The sequence below is a fragment of the Scyliorhinus canicula genome, chromosome 2, assembly GCF_902713615.1.
Source record: "Scyliorhinus canicula chromosome 2, sScyCan1.1, whole genome shotgun sequence".
Classification (NCBI taxonomy): Eukaryota; Metazoa; Chordata; class Chondrichthyes; order Carcharhiniformes; family Scyliorhinidae; genus Scyliorhinus; species Scyliorhinus canicula.
The window spans coordinates 193,705,605-193,729,941 of NC_052147.1; the positions used below are offsets into that span (position 1 = coordinate 193,705,605).

The following is a 24,337-nucleotide window of genomic DNA, read 5'->3' on the forward strand; positions in this document are numbered from 1 at the left end:
ATTTTCCAGAGTGGAAGCGGGCAGTTGAGTGGAGTACTCCAAAAATACCCGGAGGTCTTCCAGGAAGGTTTGGGGAAAATCATAGGCGCCAAAGCAACTTTGTACGTGGACCCAGAAGCCCTTCCAAAATTTTGTAAGGCTAGGCCGGTACCTTTTGCATTAAGGAAGAAAGTAGATGACGAAATAGAAAGGTTACGGCGCAACGGCATTATCAGGCCAGTACAATTTTCGGAATGGGCAGCACCGGTGGTACCAATTTTGAAGCCAGACGGCTCGATACGTCTCTGTGGGGATTTCAAACAGACAGTAAACAAATACACACTGCTGGACAAATACTCAATCCCGAAAATAGACGACCTGTATGCCAAATTGGCAGGTGGGCTGTTGTTCACGAAACTAGACATGAGCCACGCCTACCTGCAGTTAAAACTAGACAAGGGCTCCCAGAAGTTCGCTACAATCAACACCCTGAAGGGCCTTTTTCGTTATACTAGGCTACCTTTGTCATCAGCCTGCGCTATATTCCAGCGTACGATGGAAAATATTCTGCAGGGACTACCGCAGGTGGCGATTTATTTGGACGATGTCTTAATCACGGATAGGACAAACAGGGAACACTTAAGGAACCTGGAGGAAGTGCTCAGGCGTTTCGCAAAGGCAGGCGTACGGCTAAAAAGGGGAAAATGTGTTTTTCTGGCCCCACAAGTGACGTACCTGGGATATAAAGTAGACGAGTCAGGCTTACATCCATTAGAAGACCGAGTAAGGGCAATAAAAGAAGCCCCAGCTCCCACCACGGTCCAGGAGTTACGATCATTTCTAGGGTTGGTAACCTATTATGGAAAATTTATTGAAAATAGGGCGTCCATCCTCGAACCCCTCCACTTGCTACTAAAAAAGGGGCAAGAATGGAAATGGTCCACCCGCCAAAACCGAGCATTTAGGGACATTAAGGAACAGCTGTCATCCGAAAATGTCCTAGAGCATTATGACCCAAGGAAGGAGTTGGTGGTCACTTGTGATGCATCCCCCTATGGGGTAGGAGCCGTCTTAGCCCACAGAGGAAGGAATGGGGAAGAACGGCCAATAGCCTATGCTTCGAGGACCTTGGCAATGGCTGAGAGGAAGTATGCCCAAACCGAGGAAGGAAGGACTGGCGGTGATATTCGCAGTAAAAAAATTTCACCAGTATCTGTACGGGCGTAAATTCACCATAGTGACAGATATTAAGCTGTCATTAGGGTTATTAAAAGAAGACAAGTAAATACTCCCGATTGCATCAGCTAGAATCCAACGCTGGGCGTTGCTACTGGCGGCATATAGATACGTTCTGGAGCACAGACCGGGAACGCGTGTAGCACATGCAGATGCTTTGAGCAGACGTCCCCTCCCGGACACTCCGCCGCAAATACCAAAAGTAGAGGAGACAGTAATGACTCTAAATTTTTTGGACACCCTACCAGTAGACGCACAACATATTCGGTTGTGGACTCAAAAAGACCCAGTTTTAGCCAAGATGAAGCATTTATTGCTAACAGGGGAACTGGAAAGACCAGTGGAGCCCCAGATGCACCCATACTGGAGCAGAAGGGACCAAATAACCGTAGAAGACGGTATCCTACTATGGGGAACCCGGGTAATCGTCCCAGCTCAGGGCCGTCAGGCAATCTTAACTGAGTTACATCACGGACACACAGCGATGTCTAAAATGAAGATGCTAGCTGGAAGCTACGTTTGGTGGCCAGGTTTGGACACAGACATAGCAGCCTTGGTACGTCGGTGCCAGGAGTGCCAACAGGGGCAAAGAGTGCCACCAGCGGCGCCATTGCACCCGTGGGAATGGCCAGGCAGACCGTGGACCCGCCTGCATATTGACCACGCCAGCCCTTTCATGGGCTCAATGTTTTTGGTAAAGTGGACGCCCACTCCAAATGGTTGGACGTCCACCGGGTAAGCACGGCAAGCACAGCATCGACAATTGAAAAGCTCAGGGCCTCGTTTGCAACACATGGACTGCCGGAGGTATTGGTGTCGGACAATGGAACGGCATTCACAAGTGGGGAATTTAGAAAATTGCTGAAGGAAAACGGAGTCCGTCACATCAAAACGGCCCCTTACCATCCAGCGACCAACGGCCTGGCAGAGAGAGCGGTCCAGACACTTAAAGCGGGACTCAAGAAGCAGCCGGCAGCGTCAATAGACACAAAGCTCTCCCGCTGGCTGTTTGATTACAGGACCACACCGCATTCCACAACGGGCATACCGCCAGCTGAACTCTTAATGGGAAGGCGGCTGCGAACGAGGCTGAGTCTCCTTTTCCCAAATTTAACGGGGAAAGTGGAGAAACAACAGAAGGCCTAATGCAGGGGGCATGATAATAGTCGGCAGCAGAGACATTTCCAGGTGGGGGCACCGGTTTGGGTCAAGAATTATGGGAATGGACCAACGTGGGTCAAAGGCACGGTAGAGTCCCAAACAGGGCCCATATCCTGAGGTTTCAATAGGAGGTAAGGTACTGAAGAAACACCTAGACCAAATAAGGGCAGCGGAACCACACCTGGAGGCAGGCGAAGCAGGACCGCCTCAAGCTGGGATAGCCCAGACGGAAAGGATACCCACACCCCAGCCCCGAGCAATTTCTCCAGACCCCGTCATCCAGTCATCAGAGTCGGAGATGGACACACTCGACAAGGCTGCCGCGACACCTCTCCCCGAGGAGGAGGAAGAACAACTTCCAAGGAGGTCGTCAAGGAAAAGACGGGCACCTATAAGGTACACCCCGCCCACTTCGGAGAATGACCCGGCGGACGACACAGAGGTGACCGACCCAGACATGAGGAGCAGGAAGAAGCTCAGAGGAATGGGGGGGGGGGTGTAAGTTGACTGTTTGTAGCTGCTCCTGTAATATCGTTATTGTAAATAAATATTGGTGTGGTGACGGAACTCCTGCCTCCCGTGGATTACTACAGATTGCGAATTAGGAGACAGAAAACAGAGGGTAAGAATAAATGGCTCCCTTTCAAGATGACAGACTGTTGACACTAGTGGGGCACCACAAGGATCAGTGCTGGGGCTATAGCTGCTCATACTCAATACAAGTAATTTGTGTGTGGGGACCAAATGATACTTCCAAACTTGGTCAGAATGTAAATTGTGAGGAGGATGCAAGGAGGCTTCAAGCTAAGTGAATGGGCAAGGACATAGTACACGAAATATAATGTGAATAAGTATGAAGTTATTCACTTTGGTGGAAAAAAAACAGAAGTAGAATACTACTTAAATGGAGAGGGGTTGAAAAGTCTTGATTTCCATAGGGACCTGGGCATCCTTGTTCACAAGTCACTAGAAGCTAGCATGCAGACGCAGCAAGCAATTAGGAAGGCAATTGGCATGTTGGCTTTCATCATAAGGGGATGAGAGTACAGAAGATATCTAGCCGCAACTGTACAGAGCCTTGGTGAGACTGCATCTGTAGTGTTGCAGCACAGTTTTTGTCTCCTTATTTAAGGAAGGATATACTTGCCATGGAGGGAGTGCAACGGAGGTTCACCATAATAATCCGTGGTATAGAGGGATTGTCTCGAGGGAACTGAATTCTCTAGACTTTCAAAGAATGAGGTGATCTTATTGAAACTTCCAAAATTCTTACAGGGTGCGACAGGGTAGATATAGTTAGCATGCTTCATCTGGCTTGTGAGTCTAGTACCAGGGGACACAGGCTCAGGATAAGAAATAGGCCATTTAAGACTGAGGAGGCATGCCTTTCACTCGGACGGTTGTGACTCTTTGGAATTCTCGACCACACAAGGGCTGTGGAAGTTCAATCACTGAGCATATTCAAAACAGAAATAATAGATTTCTAGATACTATGAATGACATCGAGAAATGGGGATAGTGTGGCAAAGTAGCATTGAGGTAGATGATCAGCTATGATCTAATTGAATGGCAGAGCAAATTTGCTAGGCTGAATGGACTACCCCTCCCCCATGTTACTAATTAAAAAATTTGATTTAATGCTTTTTCACTTTCATGCATTGCTTTAAATAACTATTTAAACTGATTTGATAATGGTTCACGAGTTACTTGTTGAGTCTGGTTGTTTTCAGCACACTTATAAAGACAAAAATCGGTTATTCAATGAAGTATGTTAAAAGGTAGGATTTGTATTGCTTCATTTTTAAAATAAAGCAAAAAACAAAGACAACATATGCAAATGATATTTCAGGGAACACTAGTTGACAATAACTCAAACTGTACTAGAAACCATAAAACAGTAAAATAGCAGGAAACATAGGAAACGCTTGTCTAATTGAATTCTGCGAGGAAACTGCCAAGCATTTAAACAAAGGGACTGCAACAAATGTAATGAATATCACAAATGCTTTTTTAAAGTGTCACAAAGAGCTTTGTTTCAAAGCATAAGGTTCATGGTTTTAGAAGTATAGTGGTGGCAAATTAGGAAGTAGAAATGGGATTAATTGGTAAAATGAAGTAAGTGACATGTCCCATATTTCGCTGTACATACCGGATCTGAATATGGGAATGGAATGGAAAGATGATCATAGATCAAATGAAATAGCATAGCAACCTCAAAAGTTGCCCAAGAAACTGCAACACTTAACAGTTAATGGAGTAGGTAATGCATCATTAATATAGTAGTTTAAGATTGATAAATGTGAAATTAAGTTGCGGGCTAAAGCAATCCTGAAATGTAATGAAGTTGGAAACGAAAAGAACTGCTAATGCACAGGCAGATCCCCGAAACAGGATTGAAGGTGAAAAAGATCATACAGCCACATACCTACATCGATTACATTAATGTCACACATTAGTCGTTAATCTCATTATACGGAACAGAATTTTTTCTTGACTTACGAATATCAGCTCAACTAGACAAAGAGTTTGGCTGACAGTTTCAAGTTCTATGTCTTGAGCACTTTGAAAAACTGTTTAAAAAAAAAAAACATGCTCCTTTACCCAACAGATATCGCCGATAAAGGTACGTACGTCATGGATAAGGCTGCACAACACATCTATTCCAAAATCCTTTGAAGAGTCTTCATGCAAACAATTGTGACTATTTACTCAAGTTTAGTTCAGAATTCCTACTCAAATTGTTCAACCTTTTTTGAAGAACAGAACTTATTAACCATTATCTTTCCACACTATACCAAAAGGATACCTCTACTTGTTCCTTTTACCCTAGCCCATAGTTATATTTTAATAGCTGATGGCCACCATGCATTCCCTTTACACAGGCATTTTTTGCATCAGAAGACAAGCTATACATTCCTATTATGACACTTCAAAACCATCCTGTTCATTTTAGAAAACCTGTTGTTTTAAGATACAAAGACGTTCAACTATTCGGCTTCAACTCCCCAACATACATTTACCCATGATGTCCACTACCCAACTCCATACTCGCCTCTCTCATTTCACAAGCCCCCAGCACTGCAGCAAACAAGCCAAACTCACCTGACATTCTTGACAACTGCAAACATGATGCAGCGTCTGCTCTTGGTTCCAGACATACAGCATTTGACATCCCAACTTCGTGCACCATTTCATCCGCTGACCTACTTCAGAAGGACTCTCCTCGTTTGCTTGAGAGGCTGAATTTCTTTTCCAATCCCACATAAGTCATTTCTATAGCATCTCAAGGTTCCATTCTTGGAACCACTTAATTTATATTATTTGTAGGCATAGAATCAGTTACCACATGGATTATAATAATGCTCCAAGTTTCTCACACAGCTCCTCAATAATATATTGCACGTCCATTATTAAATGGATGGACCAGTCCCTCTTCCCACTCACTTCCATCCCAAAAAAAAACTATGCACCCTTGCTCTTTAACCTACCTTGTTCAAATCCTAAGCCCAAACCATCACCAAAGCTGCCTACATCCACATCAACTACTTACCTTATCCCATGCTTGTCTTCAGAGACAATTTTACTCAGTGGTCTTCAAAGTTTCACTCCAACATCGCCAACTTGTTCCAATTCTGCAACCTGGATCTATTCCTATTCAGCTGTCATTTGTAAGCTGGATGATATCAATTTGCTATCTTTCTTAGAGAGGCAAAAAGAGAGTATCAGAAGAGGCTGGCAGCTAGTATAAAAGGGAAACAGAAAGTCTTCAATAACCATGAAACTATAAAAAAAATAGTACAAGGACGTGGGATCAATTAATGACAAAAGGGTGACTATGCAGGAGGCAAGTGACATGCTTTGCTGAGGTACTAAAATGAGTAAATTGCATCTGTTTTTACCAAGGAAAAAGTTGCTGCCCAAGACCAAGTGAAAGAGGAGGTAGTTGAGAAACTGATTGGCTAAAAATTGACAAAACGAGGTATCAGAAAGGCTGGTTATACTTAATGGGGATAAGCCACCTGAACCAGATAGGATGCATCCAAGGATATTAAAAGGAAGGAATGCAATTATAGAGGCACTCGCCATCATTTTCCAATCTGTCTTGGACTTGGGGGTGCCAGTGAAAAGAATTCAAAAAGTTTCACTGTTGTTTAAAAAAAAAATGCAAGGTTAACCCTAGGAACCACAGGTTCCTGTGTAATGAGACAGGATTGATTCATGACCTCATAGTTAGGGATCCTCTCGGAAGGAGCGATCACAATATGGTGGAATTTAAAATATAGATGGAGGGTGAGAAAGTAAAATCAAATACTAGTGTTTTGTGTTTAAACAAAGCAGATTACAATGGGATGAGAGAACTAGCTAAGGTAGACTGGGAGCAAAGACTTTATGGTGGAACAGTGGAGAGTGATTTTTCAGTGCTCAGCAAAGGTTTATACCAACAAAAAGGAAGGACGGTAGAAAGAGGGAAAATCGACCGTGGATATCTAAGGAAATAAGGGAGAGTATCAAATTGAAGGAAAAAGCATATAAAGTGGCAAAGATTGGTGGGAGACTAAAGGACTGGGAAATCTTTAGGGGGCAACAGAAAGCTACTAAAAAAGAGTAAGATAGAGTATGAGAGTAAACTTGCTCAGAATATAAAAACAGACAGTAAAAGTTTTTACGATTATATAAAACAAAAAAGAGTGGCTAAGATAAATATTGGTCCTTTAAGGATGAGAAGGGAGTTTTAATAATGGTAGATGAGGAAATGGCTGAGGAACTGAACAGGTTTTTTGGGTCGGTCTTCACAGTGGAAGACACAAATAACATGCCAGCGACTGATAGAAATTAGGCTATGACAGGTGAGGACCTTGAGAGGATTGTTATCACTAAGGAGGTAGTGATGGGCAAGGTAATGGGGCTAAAGGTAGACAAGTCTCCTGGCCCTGATGGAATGCATCCCAGAGTGCTAAAAGAGATGGCTATGGAAAATTGCAGATGCACTAATGATGATTTACTAAAATTCGCTAGACTCAAGGGTGGTCCCGACGGATTGGAAATGAGCAAACATGACACCACTGTTTAAAAAAGGAGGTAGACAGAGAGCAGGAAATTATAGGCCAGTGAACTTAACTTCGGTAGTAGGGAAGATGCTGGAATCTATCATCAAGGAAGAAATAGCGAGGCATCGGGATAGAAATTGTCCCATTGGGCAGATGCAGCATGGGTTCATAAAGGGCAGGTCGTGCCTAACTAATTTAGTGGAATTTTTTGAGGACATTACCAGTGCAGTAGTTAACGGGGAGCCAATGGATGTGGTATATCCGGATTTCCAGAAAGCCTTTGACAAGGTGCCACACAAAAGGTTGCTGCATAAGATAATGATGCATGGCATTAAGGGTAAAGTAGTAGCATGGATAGAGGATTGGTTAATTAATAGAAAGCAAAGAGTGGGGATTAATGGGTGTTTCTCTGGTTGGCAATCAGTAGCTAGTGGTGTCCCTCAGGGATCCGTGTTGGGCCCACAATTGTTCAAAATTTACATAGATGATTTGGAGTTGGGGACCAAGGGAAATGTGTCCAAGCTTGCAGATGACACTAAGATGAGTGGTAAAGCGAAAAGTGCAGAGGATACTGGAAGTCTGCAGAGGGATTTGGATAGGTTAAGTGAATGGGCTAGGGTCTGGCAGATGGAATACAATGTTGACAAATGTGAGGTTATCCATTTTGGTAGGAATAACAGCAAATGGGATTATTTAAACGATAAAATATTAAAGCATGCCGCTGTGCAGAGAGACCTGGGTGTGCTAGTGCATGAGTCACAGAAAGTTGGTTTACAGGTGATTAAGAAGGCAAATGGAATTTTGCCCTTCATTGCTAGAGGGACTGAGTTTAAGACTAGGGAGGTTATGTTGCAATTGTATAAGGTGCTAGTGAGGCCACACCTGGAGTATTGTGTTCCGTTTTGGTCTCCTTACTTGAGAAAGGACATACTGGCACTGGAGGGTGTGCAGAGGAGATTCACTAGGTTAATCCCAGAGGTGAAGGGGTTGGATTATGAGGAGAGGTTGAGTAGACTGGGACTGTACTCGTTGGAATTTAGAAGGATGAGGGGGGATCTTATAGAAACATTTAAAATTATGAAGGGAATAGATAGGATAGATGCGGGCAGGTTGTTTCCACTGGCGGGTGAAAGCAGAATTGAGGACATAGCCTCAAAATAAGGGGAAGTAGATTTAGGACTGAGTTTAGGAGGAACTCTTCACCCAAAGGGTTGTGAATCTATGGAATTCCTTGCCCAGTGAAGCAGTTGAGGCTCCTTCATTAAATGTTTTTAAGGTAAAGATAGATAGTTTTTTGAAGAATAAAGGGATTAAGGGTTATGGTGTTCGGGCCGGAAAGTGGAGCTGAGTCCACAAAACATCAGCCATGATCTCATTGAATGGCGGAGCAGGCCCGAGGGGCCAGATGGCCTACTCCTGCTCCTAGTTCTTATGTTCTTAAAATAGACAGACAGAAACTGCTCCCAGAACTTGAGGATAGCAATTTAAGGTGATTGGCAAATGAAGGAATGGAGAGATGAGGAAAAGGCCTTTTACCCAAGTGGTTAGGATTTGGAAGGTACTATGAAAGTGTGAAGGAAACATTCAATAGGACTTTCAAAAGGCAGTTGGGGAAGTATCGGAATAACAAACATTGCAGGCTGATGGGGAAAGGACAAGAGTGGGATTAGCTGTGTTGGAGAGTTGGCATGGGCATGGTGGGCTGAGTGGTCTCCTGTGCTGTAACCAAGTTTCTACATGCCAAAATCAAAAATCTTGGTTTTAAATACCACCCATAGCCTTATACCGTTGAATGTCTTGAACATACATGATCCCCAAATCCTCATATACATCCATTCCCTCCAGCTCTGTCCTTTCATACAATTACATTTTCTTTGCTCCATCAAGTGTTAAAATCTTGTCCAAGTTCTCTGAAATATTTCCCAAATGCATCCACATTGCTTCTTTGCCCATGACATTTTAAATTCTCCTAAAAATGTATCTTCTGGCCAATGATTAACAGATGGCTTTCACCATTGAAATACGTTTATTACTTTTAAGCTACTATAAAAATGGCTATTGAAAGGACTGTATTTTTAAAATAATCATCTTCTCCATCAGAAAAGGTCGCTTTTCCTTCACGTATTTACATTTCCTGCTCCTCATTTCCAAAATAGATGTGCCACTTTTGGCAAAGCTGCACTTCAGGAAGGGCTAGCCCTACTCTTGATTCTTAATATACCATCCGCCATGTTCTATGTCGGATTATGGTCACAATATCCACACAAAAGACATTCCAAATCCCAGAGCACAGAATTGTTATTTAATAGTGCAAACCATATTACATTGAAAATTATTAAAAAAGAATCCTTGCATCTTATTTATTTATAAATCTCCTGCATGGATTTCACATAATGTGAGCAATTGTGATCCACACTGGCTTGTGTAGTTCCCACACCTAAAAATGCCGACAGGTGATCAACAAGATGGGATAAGGTAGGAAAACTTCTTAGAGACACTTTTCAAATGAAATAGCTAATTTTAAGTTAGGGTCAGATTTCAGGACTGTATGGCATTTTGTAATATTACTATGCATCTTATTTTGAGCTGTACTAACTGACCAGAGTAAGGGAGGGAAACTGCAGGCCAAAAGCAGTTGGGAAAAAATTGTTCTGTCAATTTTGTTCCAGATTGCTGCTTTGAAAACAAATTTGATGTGTTTTGTCATTTCTGATTGCTATTTAAAAAAAAAAATATTTTAAAATCTTTTTTTGGTAAATTTCAAGGGCGGGCTTGTCCCAACGGGAGTCTAAGTGCCGATGCCGGAGTAAAAACCTGAGTGTTTTACTCCGGCGTGGTGGTGCCCGTTCCCAGACTCCTATTCTCCTCCCTCCGTGGGGCTAGCAGGGGCGTTGCGCGATTTATGGGGGGGGGGGGGGAGGCCTCAGCGCGCCGTCAGAGACCCGGCGCCTTGGGTCCCGCGCATGCACACTTGGGCAATTCGGGCGGCGCTGGTTTTGGGAGAATCGCGTGTGGGGGTCGGGGCGGCGTGGTGTGATTCACGCAGCGCCCCGGCGATTCTCCCACCAGGCCGGGGGGGGGGGGGGGGGGGGGGGATCCCGCCCAAAGTACCCAATGTAATTTTTTTCCCAATTAAGGGGCAATTGTAGTGTGGCCAATCCACCTTCCCCGCATGTCTTTGGGCTGTGGGGGTGATATCCACACAGACACGGGTAGAATGTACAAACTCCACACAGTGACCCGGGGCCAGGATCGAACTTTGGTTCTTGGCGCCAGGAGGCAGCAGTGCTAAGCACTACCGAACTGTGCCGCTCCCAGTAATTTTTCTCATCAGTTCACCAATCACAAGTCCTTTGCTTTTAATCATGGGGTGCTTTCACAAACCAACTAACTAAAGAAACAATGATAATTTCAGCCAATCGTGAATTTGTTTGCCTATACCACTGTTTTTGAGCTGTGTATGCCTTGAATGTCGAGACCATAGACATGCAGAAACAGATGAGCGATGGGCATCCACAAAAAATTACCAGATAGGTTTATCTGCTATTATCAATGAATTATGCCAATTGGATAAAGCAAAGCAAAGGCTGTGACATAACACAAATAAGTGACAGCACCATTCGAAATCCAAAACAGCTTTATTTTTGAAGAGGCTACATACATTTCTAGTCCAAATTCGACCCCACTCCTCATTTTGGTTGCATTGTTCAACAAATTGTTTACAATTACTTTAGAAAATAAAAAATATCTTAAATCAATTTAACAGCATTTATTGTTTGCCAATTGTCTCCACTCCATCTTCTGTCTATACATGTTGAGCCCTAAATGAGCTGCAATGCATAGTGGCTACTATGCCCGAGACCCGACAACTATTATCAGGGTATAGTAGGGAAGCGCACCTGTTTCTTCATATTACTGGAAGCCTAATAGCATATCATAAGAATAGATTGAAACTTGCTCTCTGAAGTATACTGTGCACCAGATTGTTTTGTCAACAAAAAAGTGACGGTATAACTGCATGCTCATGCTAATCTACTGCCATTTACCCACTGTCAACCTTCTGCACAATGAGATTTTGTTACTTATTAAAGCCTAGTTTGCTTACCCTAAAGAATGGTCATTTTTGACACAGCTATTCCTGTTGCAATTCCACTTGTTATCCAGTGATGTTGTCACCTTTGCAGAAACGAGCAAGTGCATTAACAAGAGCCAAAATATAACCCAAGCTATATTACTCCCCGACCAAATAACACACTGAATATAAAATAAATAAATAACCTCGGAAACAGTTTATTGTGTTTTGAGATGATACATCAGGTGCTCATTATTTAGAGCTACAAAGGTTTAAATGAAATCTCTTCATTACAAATTGACAAAAAGGTAAAACGGATTCACAACAGCATGTACCACATGATCGGAAATGGAACTGGGTTCAATACGAATGCCAAAATTCTAATAATCTACAGCTATCATAGATTTCATACAGATAATGGATTAGGCTAAAATGCACCATAATATTTGGTTGACTTGAGGAACATTTTCCTTATTACATCACAAAATACATTTTGATATCCCAAAGAAGCAGACTTGCAAGTAGGCATTTAAACATAACTAATCTACTGCTACAAAGATCTACTTCAATAGCTTTTACCTTTAACAGGGCTTGTCCCAATCTTCAAAAGATAAAAGCAGAGATTAGAATCAGTATAACATATACACAGAAGTCCGTATTGTAAAGGCTATAAAGAATTGTTGCACATTGTAAATAATGCCTCCTGCTCCTTTTCACAACACAGGAAGTGATGCAATTTATGTAGCATATCTCTTGGTCCACTGTCTGGCTATCCTGTCATGTTCTGCTCTGTTGGTCAAATATTGGGTTGCTATGCTCCCAACTAGAGGATCCGCTGTGAAACAGAAAGAAATGAATGAATAAGCCAAAGCTGGAAAAATTAAGGATGCTTTATTATTCACTTTTTCACCAGTTTCCCTACCCACATTTTCCCCACCAAATGCACCCGTGCAATGTACTGGCTTCCAACACTTTCATGTCACATAGAAAATCATGAAAAAGTTTGTTTTCAAAAATCAAGCCAAAGCAAAATTGTTACTAGAATGAAGATATCTCCAAAAATGCAAATGTTCAAATGGAATAATGGCATAATAATATTTCAAACTTAAATTATGGCATTATTTGCAAATAGACATACATAGGGAATTCACAATGGAATATGGTTTTTGTTTTGCCTTCATGGTTTTATGGTATCACGGCCAACCTACAATTTATACATGGGCTGGATTTTGTGAGCAGTGGTGAACCGATAGTGCTCGCCACTGACCTTGAAAAAGGTGCCCACCATGATTTAACTTAGCTTAGATCACCTCTATTTTGATGTCACTTCAAATTTAGTATGGCATCCAGCCAATCACACTGAAATCTTCTCCGAGTACAAAATCTAATTCACATTCTAATAACTGTGCAGAAAGTCAAATAAAGATTGGAGTGCACAACTTGGATTGAGAGAAGCAGAAATCTCATTTTAAAACATATATCAATTTTCAAATGTTCTTTGAAGGAAATGTGTAACAAGTATAAGGTTAGCAGCAATGCGGCACAGTGGTAAGCATTGCTGCCTCAGCACCAGGGACCCGGCTTTGATTCTAGCATTGGGTGACTGTGAAGTTTGCGTGCTCTCCCAGTGTCTGTGTGGGTTTCTTCTGGGTATTCTGGTTTCCTCCCGCAGTCCAAAGATGTGCAGGTTAGGTGGGTTGGCAATGATCAATGCGCAGGGTTATGGAGATAGGGCGGGAAAATGGGCCGAGGTAGAGTGCTCTTTCGGAGTTTCGGTGCAGACTTGACAAATGGTCTCCTTCTGCACTGGAGGGATTCTATGACTTCTATACCTTTTGGGCCCAGAGGTTGTTCAAAAATAATTGTGACTTAGTACGTTATGAATATACTTGATTAATCCAGTAAGGCTCCCCACTTCCATTGGTTTTTTTTTACAGCTAAAATAGTGCACAAAAGGTTCATGCCAAATCAGTGACTCTGTGCAGATGGCGCGGGCGACAATTGCAAGAGCATATTCTAATGAGGAGCAGTTTCACTGACAGCAATTTCCAGATCTCCTATTTAACTCTGCATGCATGGATGCCAGAAGTTGCCATCAGTTTTTAAACAGTGATGGTGGTGAACGCCAAAGATTTTTGGGTCAATAACAAAGCTTATTTTTGGTGCACTTAAGTTGTGTGAGTTATCTAATGCATTTTGGAAAAATCATTTTCCGATTCAGTGGTATCTTTGTTGTTCCATTATGCATTTGTGCTGCTGAATAAGATAGATTTGTAAGGCGACTGATCGCATCAATTCAGTGCCTAAAATTCCTACATCCCTTTGGCTTCCTTAAATATTTAATTTATGTCAGAGCACTGGTCTCTATTTTTAGGGAGTACAGAAAAGCTCCAGAAAGTGCAACAGGATTCCAGCAATCAACAGCCTGTCTGCCTGCTGGACAACTCATTCTTCCATTATGCCTTTGAAAAAACATCAGAACAATGCTAGTGGCACGTTGCACACAAACAAATTGAGAGCTGTAATCAGTTCATTCACAGTGTTTGACCTCAGATTCTAGAAAAAGTGAAGAGTGCAAGGAACTTGCCATACTGGATTTGGTATTGGGGAATGAGCCCGGCCAGGTGGTCGAAGTTTCAGTGGGAGGCATTTCGGTAACAGTGATCATATTTAAGTAAGTTTTAAGGTACTCATAGAATTTACAGTGCAGAAGGAGGCCATTCAACCCATCGAGTCTGCACCAGCCTTTAGAAAGAGCACCCGACTTAAGCCCTTCCCTGTCCCCGTAACCCAAGCCCTTGCCTCCACCCTGTCCCCGTAACCCAGTAACCGCATCTAACTTTTCTGGACATTAAGGGGCAATTTCGCATGGCCAATCCACTTAACTTGCATATCTTTGGACTGTGGAAGGAAACCGGAGCACCCGGAGCAAACCCACACAGACACGGTGAGAAAGTGCAAACTCCACACACTCACTCGAGGTCGGAATTGAACCAGGGTCCCTAGAGCTGTGAGGCAGCAGTCCTAACCACTGTGCCGCCCCATGGTACTGCTGAATAAAGATAAGAGTAGTCCATGAGTGAAGGTGCTAAATTGGGGCAAGGCTAATTATAATAACATTTGGCAGGAACTGAAGAATCTAGATGGGGCAGACGTTTGAGGATGAATCAACATCTGGTATGTGGGAGGTTTTCACATGTCAGTCAGTAGGAATGCAGGCCCGGCATGTTCCTGTGAGGAAGATGATTAAGTATGGAAAGTGTCGGAAACCTTGGATAACGAGGGATATTGTGAGCCTAGTTCAAAAGAAAAAGGAAGCATTTGCCAGGGCTAGAAGGCTGGGAACAGGCAAAACCTGAGGAATACAAGGACAGTAGGAAGGAACTTGAGCAAGGAGGCAGGAGGGCTAAGAGGGGTCACGAGAAGGCATTGGGAAACAGGATTAAGGAAAATCCCAAAGCTTTTTACACGTATATAAAGAGCAAGAGGGTAGCCAGGGGAAAGGGTTGGCCCACTCGGACAGGGGAGGGTATCAATGGGTGGAACCAGAGGAAATGTGTGAGATACTGAATGAGTACTTTGCATCAGTATTCACAAAAGAGGACTGGTGGATGATGGGTGTGCAGATAGTCTGGGTCATATTGAGATCAAAAAGATGATTGATGAAGGTAGAACAGTGGATGTTATCTACGGCATTTGACAAGGTCCCTCATTAAGAAGTCTTACAACACCAGGTTAAAGTCCAACAGGTTTGTTTCAAATCACTAGCTTTCACAGCATTGCTCCTTCATCAGGTGAATGAAGAGGTAGGTTCCAGAAACATATATAAAGATAAAGTCAAAGAAGCAAGACAATGCTTTGAATGCGAGCATTTGCAGGTAATTAAGTCCTTACAGATCCACAGATAAGGGTAACCCTGGTTATGTCATCCTGGGCCTGTGAAATCCTACCAACTGTCCTGGCTTGAGACAATTCACACCTCTTTACCCTGGGGTCAAGAAGGCATGTTGGCCTTCATCGGCCAGGGCATCAAATATAAAAATTGGCAAGTCATGTTGCAGCTGTACAGGAACTTCATTAGGCCTCATTTGGAATATTGTGTACAATTCTGGTCGCCAAATTACCAGAAGAATGTGGATGCTTTGGAGAAGGTACAGAAGCGGTTTACTCGGATGTTGCCTGGTATGGAGGGCTTTAGCTATGAGGGTAGGTTAGATAAACTCGGTCTGTTCTCACTGGAACGACAGAGGTTGAGAGGCGACCTGATGGAGGTCTACAAGATTATGAGTGGCATGGACAGAGTGGATAGTCAGATGCTCTTTCCTAGGGTAGAGAGTCAAGTACTCGGGGACATAGGTTTAGGAAAGTCAAGTACTCGGGGACATAGGTTTAAAGTGCACGGGAAAAGTTTAGAACAGATGCGAGAGGCTAGTTTTTATTTTTTTTCCCCCCCACAGAGGATGGTAAATATAAGGAACGCATTGCCTGGGGAGGTGGTGGGAGCAGGTACAATAGCGACATTTGAAGGACATCTGGATAAGTATATGAATAGGGTGGGAATGGAAGGATACAGACTCCGTAAGTGCAGACGGTTTTAGTTTAGGCGGGCACAATGGTCGGCGCAAGCTTGAGGGCCAAAGGGCCTGTTCCTGTGCTGTATTGTTCTTTGGCAGAGCAGACTCGATGGGCCAAATGGCCTATTTCTGCTCCTATGAACTTATTCAGTAAAACGTTCTTCAGGGCCTTCGAGAAAATAGCAACCCAAATGGAGTGGCCAAAAGCGAAGCGAACATTATTCTTGCAGAGTAAGTTGACGAGGCGAGCAAAGGAGGTTTATGCTGCCTTGTCAGAGCACCATTTGAGGGATTATGACCCAGTCAAATAGGCCACTCTAGATGCATATGAATTAGTTTTGGAAGCATTTCAGCAGAAATTTTGGAATTAGAGGGCAGATGTTTAAAAGGGTTAAGCAGAACAATTTTACTAGATAAGTGCGAGCATTGGGAGTTGAGACTACCTATGAGGCTCTGGGAGGTCATTCTCTTGAGTTTAAGAATTCCTCACTGTCGATAATAAGAACCCATGTTGAAGACCAGAGGGAGCAACTGCTAGGCAAGCAACAATTATGGCTGACCATTATGAGCTCATCCATAAATTTAAACCTTTGTTCCGTCGCCCCCATAATTTTGAGAAGGATGGGGAAGTGGGAGAGTGAGTGAACGGCAGGTAGCCAAGGTAAGAAATGGATAGCTGGGAAAGATCAGAGATCGCCTCCCAAAAAGGTACTGATAAGTGAGACTTGGAAGCCTAGGTGTTACCATTGTAACAAGGTGGGACATGCTTGGTCAGTATGTTGGAAGTTGTAGGGAAAGCCCATAGAACTTGTGGGGGTTTGAAAGGAGGATTTTGAGAAGGAAGCTAAAGTAGAGAATGCTCCGGTGCAGACAGTAGTATTAACTGGACAGGAGACCCAAGGTAAAAAACTGCTGTAAAACACAGGTGTGAGAAATGAGGGTGACGGGAGATAACAGATATCAGGATGGCCGAGTGGTCTAAGACACCAGGCATAAGTGTCCTTCATTGACATTGAGGACCTGATGATTTCTGGTCCCTTTCTCGGGTCGTGGGTTCAAATCCCACTCCCGAAATCCCCCTTCTCAACGGCATGGTAGCACAGTGGTTATCACTTTTGCTTCACAGCGCCAAGGTCCCAGGATCGATTCCCACTTGTGTCACTGTCTGTGCGGAGTCCGCACGTTCTCCCTGTGGCTGCATGGGTTTCCTCCAGATGTTCTGGTTTTTTCCCACAAGTCCCGAAAGACGTGCTTGTTAGGTGAATTGGACATTCTGAATTCTCCTTCTATGTATCCAAACAGGTGCCGGTATGTAGCAACTAGGGGCTTTTCACAGTAACTTCATTGCAGTGTTAATGTAAGCCTACTTATGACAATAAAGATTATTATATGCCAGTTTTGTGTCTAAGGAGAAAGTTACCCCATTTTCCTCGGCAGAAGTAGCCAAACCCACAACAATTTTAAGAGACACCGGTGGGCTACTGTGTTGGAGAAGGATTTGTTTTGTCCTCCAGAGAGCTCAGCGAAAACTGACGTATTTATGAATGGGATGGGTGGAAGTTGTATCCCAGTTTCATTGTATAAAGTGCAGTTGAGTGTGATTTCGTGTCAGGTGCAGTCGTGGCTGGAGTGGTTAAGGAATGCCCAGTGGAAGGAATAGACTTTGGGGAATGATTTAGCAGGAGTGAAGGTTGTAGCTTCACCCATGAATACGAAGGAAGTACTGCAGTTAGCACCTGAAATGTTGACTGTAGGGCATGTGGGATCTGGGAAAACCCATTGGGCGGTAGCCGGCTCAGAGAAATAGATGTCGACGGCTGTTGAGCATGTTTCAAGTGACCATGGTAGTGAATCAGGTCCTGAGCATTTTCAGACTGAAGGGGACCATAAGGATGAGGAATTGGACAAGTCTTGATTTTGATTATGGAGGGACTGGTAAACAGTTGTTACAAGAGTGTTGGTAAGGAAGGGGAAATCAGACAAGGGTTTTGACTTCGACTGAGGTCCCGGTCACAAGTAATGGTAAATAGTTGTTGTGAGAGTGAAGGTAGAGAGGAAGAATCAGGTGGCAATCTTGACTTTGATCTCAGGTCTGACTATGATGCGATGATAGAGAGTTGTACCAGAGTAGACTTGTCACCAATTAAGCTTGGACCACTGGCAAGCAATTCTTCCAAAGCCAGTAAAGGAGTTAGCAACCCAAAGGAAGTGAGTGAATTGGACTTGCCAAAAAGTAATTTGCTACCGCCTCTTGTGGTAAACCCATTGCCATTCCCTTCAGGTGAGGGAAGTTCCCAGGGGAGGCTAGCTCTGAAGGAAAGTGTACCTAACTGCACAGCATCAGTTAGTCAGGACAAGGACAGTAAGGACTGGGGAGTGATACCATGTGAGCAGCTGATTGACCCACATCCGTTTAAAGGTTTACAGCGCCTCTTTGAGGTGGCAGAGGTAGATAGCCAGGAAGGTGAAGTAATTGGCCGCGAACACCTTTTCAAGAGTTAAGGAGAAGGTGGTTGACACATTCTGTAGTGATTCTGCAACCACAGAGGCTAGGAAATCCCAAACTGTTCATACAGTCAGCGCTGCCCCATACTCTTGATTCTGAAAGTGGAAATGCAGGCGATGGTTACGAAAACTCTGATCTCAGCAGCACGTGTTGCAGAAGGTGATCGCGTGAAGGCCAGGAGAAAATGTAAAGCTGGTGTGGTTGAAAAGAGTATCAGTCACAAACAAACCCAACAATTCTTTCAGGGTTAACAATCCTAATCATAGTCTAGTAGCAGGAAACCTTCTTCAGACCTTCAGGAATGACTGTTCATGTTATATGAGAAGCAGAAAGCGGCAGGTATACTGAAGATACTAAAGGAGCACAGACGAAGTTGTAAGGAAACACTAGGGAGCACTTTGTTAACTTTGCGTGGTGCAGACGTCCAAAACCTTGAACCATCAAAGCCACTTCAGTCTTGACTAAAACATCAGAGACTGGCTCAATTAGAAACTGAGGAGAGATGCATGTTGGACATGTTGCAGAAACAAGCTAAAACTGTTGCCGTCCACGGAATGCTAAGGAGAGTCTGAGAGATCGATGGCCATGTTAACGGATGAATGGATGCTCGCCGCCTCAGACTTTTCTGAACTGTGAACAACTTGCGTTTGCAGAGACATTTGAAACCCAGAGGGCAAGATTTTACGTCAGTTGTTTTTGTAGTTGTTCATTGCAAACACTGGAAGCAATAGTTGCAAGTACTTTGTCATGTGTTTAAAATCAAATCATTACTAATGCCAAAACCGTGCAGGGAATTGTATAGTGGGGAATAATTTAGACAGGTATGTGTGGGTGTCGTACATCTTGCGCATCTCATTTTCCAACGTCCATGTTCTGACGTATCATTCTTTTTGTGTGTGTGTGTGTGTGTGAGTGAGTGAGAGAGTGTGTGGAGCGAGTGTATGTGTGTGTGGAGCGTAGAATGTAGACATCATATGCATGAACCCAGTCAGGTCATGCTCACGGCTTTGAACTTGAATGCTGTCATTAATATACCTCAACAACAGACTATTTCTCCTCCCAAATATGATGCTTCGATTCTGCTGCAAAGTTAGGAGTGTTTCAGTGTGCTCAGGATAGAGATTTTGCACTTCTGTGTAAGTGTACAATGAAATATAGATCAGAGGGAAAAAATATCAAAGCAAATGAAAAAATAACTAATATTGCCAGTGGATACCATGGTGCCATATATGCTGTCCTTGAGGTTGAAAAGCAACTTTGTAAAAGCTGCAATCACAAAATGGCCAACATTTGAATTAAGTATATATGATTACGCATAGCTATAAATTCAAAGATGAAAGGATTATGAAGCATGACTATTAATGGATCAAAAGATACTTCTACAAACACAAAACCAATGGTTGCAACTGAATAAAATGTTCGACAAGGGAATAGCCACAAGGTAAGATCTCTGGGAACCCATTAATGATTCCTTACTCAATGCAGTTGAATGGCTATGGGAACACAGTACTTTTAAGATGATAAACATTACTGATACAACAAGATATGGGAGTAGTCGTAAGCAAAATAGATAGCATTCAAAAAGATTTAGATTAAACCTTATTGGAGACACACCGACCGACTTCATATTTTTGATTTATATTCTGACTGCAGTTTATAATTGGAAGTCCACAGCACTTCAGGTGGACATAAAATGGATCACTACCCACCAGAACATGGTGATCCAATTTGTCCACTGATGCCTGCATGAAATAACCCACACAGTTTAGTGATAAATCTATGAGCCGAGATCAATCAACCTTAAGAAAGGATTGAGCTGTCTGCATTATGATAGACATCCATGGAGTACTAGCTGATGACCGCTGTGTGATACAAAGCTTCCCCAGAGAATTGTCAAACAATTGTCCTGTGCTCGTTAGGACCAGGAAAGTATCTATTAGCACAGCAGCTCATGAAATAGCTTGCTTGCATACAGCTTAGTCAAACATTGAAGATAACAATGGTGACCAACTCCCGTGTTCTTGGTCTGATAGTGACAGTATTCCACTGGAATTCTTGATCACTCATGAAAAGAACATAGCAGTGGAAAGGGCTGCACATCAATCTGGGGCAGGAGGATCTTAGAGTGGTCCAGAATAAAGCAGGGTGTCTACAAACATTCCAATTCTGGAAATAGTTAATGCTTTGGATCATTAACCTTCAGTTTTGACAAAAAAACCATCGAGCTGAAATGTCAACTCTGTTTCTGGCTGCCTGTCTCCATAGATGCTGTCTTAATTGCTGAGTTCTCCGGCACTTTGTTTACATTACAAACATACTGCTTTTGTTCAAGACAAACCTTCCACAGTTGGCATCGAAGCCAACCTCCTGGAATATGGTGAGTCTCTGCCAGATGAGTGTTTTTCAAACATGTTTGCCCAGGACACATTTTTACCAACAGGCCATCCTTCCTGATCATCATGACCCATGACGGCCAACTTTCGTCACCCACCGTTTTTGCTTACTTTTAAATGTGACAGGCAAGTTTACTTAGTCCTCTCGATCTCACTTGCTTTGTTATTCAATTTTACATTTCTGCTAAGGACTTCAGCTGATGATTTCCAATCTCACTGTATCCGTTCAAAAAAATCAAGAGGTTTGTTCTTGAACTTGCCATGCTTAGTCTTGAAATGTCTTTGAAGTCGAGGGTTTTAATATATCATAGAACATAGAACAGTACAGCACAGAACAGGCCCTTCGGCCCTCGATGTTGTGCCGAGCAATGATCACCCTACTCAAACCCACGTATCCACCCTATACCCGTAACCCAACAACCTCCCCTTAACCTTACTTTTTAGGACACTACGGGCAATTTAGCATGGCCAATCCACCTATCCTGCACATCTTTGGACTGTGGGAGGAAACCGGAGCACCCGGAGGAAACCCACGCACACACGGGGAGGACGTGCAGACTCCACACAGACAGTGACCCAGCCGGGAATCGAACCTGGGACCCTGGAGCTGTGAAGCATTTATGCTAACCACCATGCTACCGTGCTGCCCACCATTTGCCAGTACTTCCATGCATATAACACACATGAACTTTGCATCCGGATTTGCAGTGGCACAATTAATAAAGCATCAAGAAATCCTCTTTTATACTGCTTTGTTCCTGTTCTCAACTTCCTCATGGGCTGTTTACCAGAGGCCCTCGAGTTTACACCAACACTCCTGGCAGCTACAAAATGGAGGTTGAGAACAGATGTGTGAGGTAAGTTTTATTTACGCAGACTGTGGTAAATATATGGAACACGCTGCCTAGGGAGGTGGTAGGAGCAGATATGATAGTGGCATTTAAGGGGCATCTAGACAAATATATGAATAGGGTGGGAATGGAAGTATACGGACTCCGTAAGTGCATACGGTTTTTGTTTAGGCAGATACCATGGTCAGCGCAGGCTTGGAGGGCTGAAGGGCGTGTTCCTGTACTGTATTATCATAGAATTTACAGTGCAGAAGGAAGCCATTCGGCCCATCGAGTCTGCACCGGCTCTTGGAAAGAGCACCCTACCCAAGGTCGACACCTTCACCCTATCCCCATAACCCAGTAACCCCACCCAACACGAAGGGCAATTTTGGACATTAAGGGCAATTTATCATGGCCAATCCACCTAACCTGCACATCTTTGGACGGTGGGAGGAAACCAGAGGACCCGGAGAAAACCCACGCACACACGGGGAGGATGTGCAGACTCCGCATAGACAGTGACCCAAGCCGGAATCGAACCTGGGACCCTGGAGCTGTGAAGCAATTGTGCTATCCACATACTGCCCTTCTTATTCTTTGAATATCTCTCACGCCCAGAGAACGTGACATCAGTGTATGGGGAATGTCTGCACGACCTGCTCTCTGCCACCGCTACTGGTCAGGAGACTCCATCAATTTAAAAAAAAAAATCTGCTCCTGGGTCAGCGCGCTGTCAGGAGGCGGTCAGCCTTGCTGGGCTTCCGGGTGCTGGGGGGTACGCATGCATGGAACGGCTGGCATAGCACCATTTTTAAAAGCCAGTCGTTGCCACTGGGCACTTCTTCCGGCAATCAGGAACACCCCGACCGATGGCCCCATGACCCACCCGCGACTCGAGATCCTGACTTTGAAAATTACTGTGCTAGATTGTTCTTAATGCAATCTTTTGACAGATTAACATCACCAGTGCAGCATTAACCTGCTTTAACAGACAATGTTAAAAAGCTAGTGGAGAGTGAGGCCAGAGAAGTGTGAATTATAACTTTCTTCGGTGACCAATCAGTGATGTGTGTGTGTGTGTGTGTGTATGTGGAGAAGGATTTGTTTTTTCCTCCAGAGAGCTCAAACGTTAGCTCTTTTCTCCCCCTACAGATGCTGCCAGACCCGCTGATATTTTCCAGCATTTTCTGTTTTGGTTTCAGATTCCAGTATCCGCAGTAATTTGCTTTTATCTATGAATTGGTCATTTGTGCTACCTTCGTTCACCTTCCAGACAAGTAATTAATTTTAAAAATGGGCAAGAGTTCAGCATATTCTGACTGAACAGGTTTCAGCATATGTCACTTCCAGCAAGCATAAATGAGCCACATTACAAGCCTGGCTGATTATTTTAAATTGGTTGCTGGTTTTAGCACACGCGGGATTGTTCACCAAGTGCTGCCCAATCGCTGAATCATATCTAACAGTAGACATTTTGTTTGCGTTTTGGAAGCACAAGCTGGTTGACTACAGCGTGTAAACAACCAAAGGGACATGCTGTTTGATTCAATCAGGCAATCACTGAAACATATGGTCTACATACCTGGCATCAGACCAGCAATGGAATTCATATGCAACATTGTTCAATCATATTAAGGGCAGCACGATAGCATGGTGGTTAGGACAATTGCTTCACAGCTCCAGTGTCCCAGGTTCGATTCCCGCTTGGTTCACTGTGCGGAGTCTGCGGTGTGTGTGCGTGGGTTTCCTCCGGGTGCTCCGGTTTCCTCCCACAGTCCAAAGATGCGCAGGTTAGGTGGATTGGCCATGCTACATTGCCCTCAAGTGTTCAAAATTGCCCTTAGTGTTGGGTGGGGTTACTGGGATAGGGTGGAGATGTGGGCTTGGGTAGGGTGCTCGTTCAAAGAGCCGGTGCAGACTCGATGGGCCGCATAGCCTCCTTCTGCACTGTAAATTCTATGATTCTATGAGATGGTTGGCAGAAAGTCTTTCTGGACTGACATCAGCATCCTGCTATTAGGAAATACCACTCTTGCAGCCACTGCACTGCAGTAGCATAAGACTGCTTCCTTAATGTCTGGTGCGGAGAGGTTTCAGGACCAACTCAGATATAAAAACTTGCAATAATATAAAAGTAAAATACTGCGGATGCTGGAAATCGGATATAAAAACAGAAAACACTGGAAAAACTCAAGTCTCGCAGCATCTGTGGAGAGAGAAACAGGGGAGTTAATGTTTTGAGTCCAATAGGACTCTGCTTTGGAACACAATTTTGCATGCCTGAAAAAAGGATTGTAGTAATCATTCTAGACAAATACAATGTTGATAAAATGCACACTATTCTTAATGACAGTTATCAGGATGCAAAAGCCCATGTGTGTCATGTCCAGGGAAGTATTGGCAAGTGAAAGTTTAAAACCCTCAAAACTTCAAAGACATTTGAAAGCCAAGCATGGTGAGTCGAGGACAAACCTATTGTTTTTTTTTTTCAAACGCGGCAGCGAGAATCTAAAATAGTAAACTGAAAAGTAACAT

The 24,337-nt window shown here is 43.5% G+C and overlaps 1 protein-coding gene across 2 annotated transcripts in view; it reads right to left on the bottom strand.

The window, feature by feature from the left end:
* Window positions 1-11,690: 11,690 nt before the first annotated feature.
* ube2e3 (ubiquitin-conjugating enzyme E2E 3 (UBC4/5 homolog, yeast)) overlaps window positions 11,691-24,337 on the bottom strand; it is a 194,024-nt gene continuing 181,377 nt past the window's right edge. For both annotated transcript variants that reach the window (XM_038789266.1, XM_038789265.1), the window contains exon 6: window positions 11,691-12,331. In XM_038789266.1, coding sequence (XP_038645194.1) covers window positions 12,234-12,331 — 98 coding nt within the window. In that variant the 3' untranslated portion in view covers window positions 11,691-12,233. The remainder of the gene's footprint in view (window positions 12,332-24,337) is intronic.